Here is a 4160-nt window from a genome sequence, read left to right on the forward strand (position 1 = left end):
ATTTTACTTCCACAAATATCCAACGTCATTAAACATTAACTTGTAAAAAGATTTAAAAAAACAAACAAACTCACTTTTGATACATCGGAATCCACTTCCTTGCCAACTGTTTTCAACAAGCGACATAAACACTCTAAACTCTCTTCGTCTCTGGATTTTAGCAAATTACTAACACAATCATGCATAATTTTCTCTGTTAACATGTTTAATTTAAAAAGTTCACCAATAAACCTACAGTAAATTGAAACAAAAAAATATGCAAGGTGATTAAAACTAACTGAATAAACTTAGGTTTTCATATATCAACATCAACTCCTATTATTGTGCAAATGTGCAGCAATTTAGTGTCAAGAGAAAGGAGGAAACTCAGTGCAAGTAAATGATCATTTAATTTCTCAAACATATAAGGAGCAGAAGGAGTACGTTTTGTATGGAGACAGGTATATAATTTTAAAAACAAGATGGGAGAGAAGGAGAAAAAACACTCACCGTATGTTTCCTATCGATCGTCTCTTGGCAGCTGAAAATGCTTCTTCTAACTCTTCTTTTAACCTCTTTTTAGTTTCATCCTGAAAATAACAAATATGGAAATTTCATTTCCCCTGTTCCACAAACACTAAAATTCAGATAAAAAGCCTTCTAGAAAACCTTTTTCTTTTTAACAAAATTAAGATTTACCTCAAACTATAAAGACAAAATTAGGTGAAATATCAACAACCTAACCAACGGCTACCTAAATATTTTAACATCTAGAAAATAGCTAAATCATCTTCCCTGCCTCCCTCAAGATATCAAGTGATATTTGTAGAATATAATGTAGTTCCAAATGTCTCATCATACACAAGATTGATAAAGGATGACCTGGAGGCTCTAAAAGGTAAATAGTCATAAAAAACTGAATTAAGAGAATGTTTTTGGACCTAAAACTAATTGCAGACAACATGGTGCCTAGTAAAGATCAGAAGTTCTGCTGCAACATTTCAATCAAGTTCATTAATATGCTAACGTGAATGTGCAATCCCATCACAGGAATATTCATTTTCAATAGTTGCATATTATTGATTGTAATAAACTTAAGTTCTCAGACTAGAGACAACAAATCAGTTACCAAATTGCTACCTGTACAACAAAAACATTCTGAAATATGAAAGTAAGGGAGTTAAATGAAGATCTCAGCAAAGTATTTGTACTATAACCACTTGTATTTCTCAAGTTATACTTACACTCTCAGCACTCTCGAGCTCCTTCTGCTTTTTAATGAGGTCAGCTTCTTCAGAAGAATGCTTTTCAAATTCAACTTGACATCGATTTAATAAAGTATCTCGGAAGTTCACTGTGCCTTGGTGTGTTGATGAAGGGACCTTTATCTAAAATATTGTTGAATGAAAAATTTAATGCAATATTTAAAAAAAGCTTTTGATGAGTGACATATTTTTTCAAATAGTTGCCAATGATTCAATATATTGCAAAGACTACCTCATTGAAGATAGGGAGGGAATAGATATCTAACTCTTCACATCATGGTGGGAATATCTACATCTCTAACAAATCTTGAAGTGCACAAAGTTACAATTCAAATGGGTGTTATTCTCTTCTCCAGATCTAAGCATTTCTTCTTTTAATTAGATTTATTAATATTTTGATATTTCAGTGTCCTCTATAAAACACCCATTATTAAAGGGATCCAAAACCAAACTCCTACATCCTAGTGGTAGATCCTGGGAAATGCCAAAGTAGGATATTGCTTGGCAGGGTGAAGAACCTTTGCTGATCTCAGGCAACTACAGTAGCTGTGAAAGCCTGTCAAAAACCTCAAAGCAATAGGCTCTGGGTTGGCATCAAGGTGACCGTTGAAAAATGTGGGTTTTGTCAGTTTGACACAGCTCCATCGTTCAAGATCACCTGTCTCAACTACATGATGAGCCATGGAGGATACCTTTGAGTGAAATGTGCTGGCACCTGGTATGCAAACAGTCCATCTAAACCCTGCATGATGCTCTCCACCTCAGGTTCTTCAAGTCCAAAAGATGTTGTCCCTTTGAGCAGCAGAAGCAGGCCTGGTTCATGAGCTAGAAGCTTGCTTCTACCTCATGAAGAGACATTGGTGACATGCACAGGATGGTTGTTCTCCCTGTGAAGTAGAAATGATGGAGGATTTTGGCAGCTGTACATGTTAGACCTGGCCTATTTAGGATCACTGTAGCCCTCCCTGTACTGCAGACAAAGTGGTTAGCTACTTTAAGTACCAAAACAATGAAGAGATCGAACACTCAATCACTAAGAAAAGCATAGCAAATATTGCTTTTGAAAACCACTCAACTAGAAACAAAAACATGCAGATGTGTCAAGCAAAGACCACTGAAATCCAGGGCTATGCAGACCAAGGAGATTTTTGGCTACATCAGGTCATCTAGTGTTACCTCAAAAATTTCTGACAGTCAAACCGCCACCACAGAAGAGGTCATGCATTTTCTCCTGAAAGACCATTGTTAAACCTCTTGAGAAACATTCTTGCAAATATATATAAAAATACCTATGTGTAGTCAACTTATCTATGTTTAACTTACCTGGGTAGGTGACAGTGAAAAAAAGTAAAACCTACATTCACAATATACACCAATGACCTAACTTATTGCATGAATATAGATGAAATTTCCTGATACAATATTCTACCATGACATTCTTAATACTCACAAGACGCAAATACCTCCCACTACTAGGCATACAATAACAGAATCTGATATTTTAGCTTGTTCCGTTTTATTTTTATTTTTTATGGGTAGATACCCTCCATATCGCCTTCCACTTTTGGTATGTTTCTTTGCAAAAGGACTCTCTAGTAATGGGAGTAAAGCATCTGTTCTCAACTATTTAGAGTTACTCCTTTTCTATGTGGCTCAACTGCAACTGGCACAGTTCACATCTACACCAGGTTTTTTATTCATTAATGTCTAATTCATTTCATATACAAGGAATGCACAGTATACAATATTATTTAGGTTTCAAGGGTGCAAGCAGTTAATAGACTTAGCAAATATTGAATACTGTTTATTAGATAGAATTACTAAAAAAATATTAAGAGTACTTACTTTTACAAGACAATTGCAAAGATTTGCATACGCAACACTGAAGCTGGGTTCACTAATAGCCTACAAGATAAAATAGAATATTAAGGAAATTATGCAAATACATAAAATATGATGCAGACTCAACCAAAATTACATCCATACAGTTGTACACACACTACCACGTGCAAGAAATTTAATGTAGAAAGAGTGCAGGTATTTCAAACTGTTTCACTGTCCTTGTTATGATTGCTGTACAGCAGTTTAAGTATTTCATTTCAGCCATTCTGAAACTTATCCCGCCCACCCTGCATTAGGAGTACTTCACTAGAAATTTCATTTAAAAATTGGATAAAGAATGTAATAATCATAGAATCATCAGATTCAAGACACCCCTACCTCCATAAGCTGAATTAAAGCAATTAAAATCTTGGAAAATTCCTTAAGTTATCTTTTAGAAATACTCTGTAGTAGACATTAACTTGATCAAAAACATCAAAAGTAGCAAGTTAAAAAAAAAACATTTTAAAGCTAACATTTTGCTTAAATTTTATATCATTTCCTGACTCCTCAGAACTTGGCCATTGAGTTGTAAATTAATAGTCACTTGAAACTTTATTATAACACAATTTGTTAAGCAACCAACCAATACAAACATTCTTGAATAGACAATCCATTTAGAAATGTGCACAGCCAAGAGAAACAAAGCAATCAATTCTACTAGTTTACAAGGATTTAGATAACAAATCAGATACTGAGTTAAACATTAATTGCAATAAGACCTTCCCATTTTGAATGCACAGCTATAAAAAATAAATCATTCATAATATCCCTCAAGCATATCACCAAAATTTTATATGTATATATATATATATATATATGTATATATACATAAGTTGTCAAAAATACTGAGTTTTATCAATGATAGAAAATGGCAACAATCAAGTAAATGTATGTATAAATACAGAATTGAAGCGCTTGCAGAATCAGATATGGTTGTAATGTTTGAGTTGAAAAGGTGCGTGTGTGTATATACACACACACAGACGAACAAGGATATATATATATATATATATATATATATATATATATATA

At 33.6% G+C, this 4160-nt stretch overlaps 1 protein-coding gene across 1 annotated transcript in view; it reads right to left on the minus strand.

Moving 5' to 3' along the window:
* Nucleotides 1-4160, minus strand: part of LOC106872837 (eukaryotic translation initiation factor 4 gamma 1) — a 61383-nt gene that overhangs the window by 16020 nt on the left and 41203 nt on the right. The window contains exons 13-16 of the mRNA XM_052973468.1: nucleotides 3090-3149; nucleotides 1224-1367; nucleotides 490-569; nucleotides 75-231 (exon numbers count right to left, since the gene is read on the minus strand). Coding sequence (XP_052829428.1) covers nucleotides 75-231; nucleotides 490-569; nucleotides 1224-1367; nucleotides 3090-3149 — 441 coding nt within the window. The remainder of the gene's footprint in view (nucleotides 1-74; nucleotides 232-489; nucleotides 570-1223; nucleotides 1368-3089; nucleotides 3150-4160) is intronic.

Source organism: Octopus bimaculoides, chromosome 16, assembly GCF_001194135.2.
Source record: "Octopus bimaculoides isolate UCB-OBI-ISO-001 chromosome 16, ASM119413v2, whole genome shotgun sequence".
Taxonomy (NCBI): Eukaryota; Metazoa; Mollusca; class Cephalopoda; order Octopoda; family Octopodidae; genus Octopus; species Octopus bimaculoides.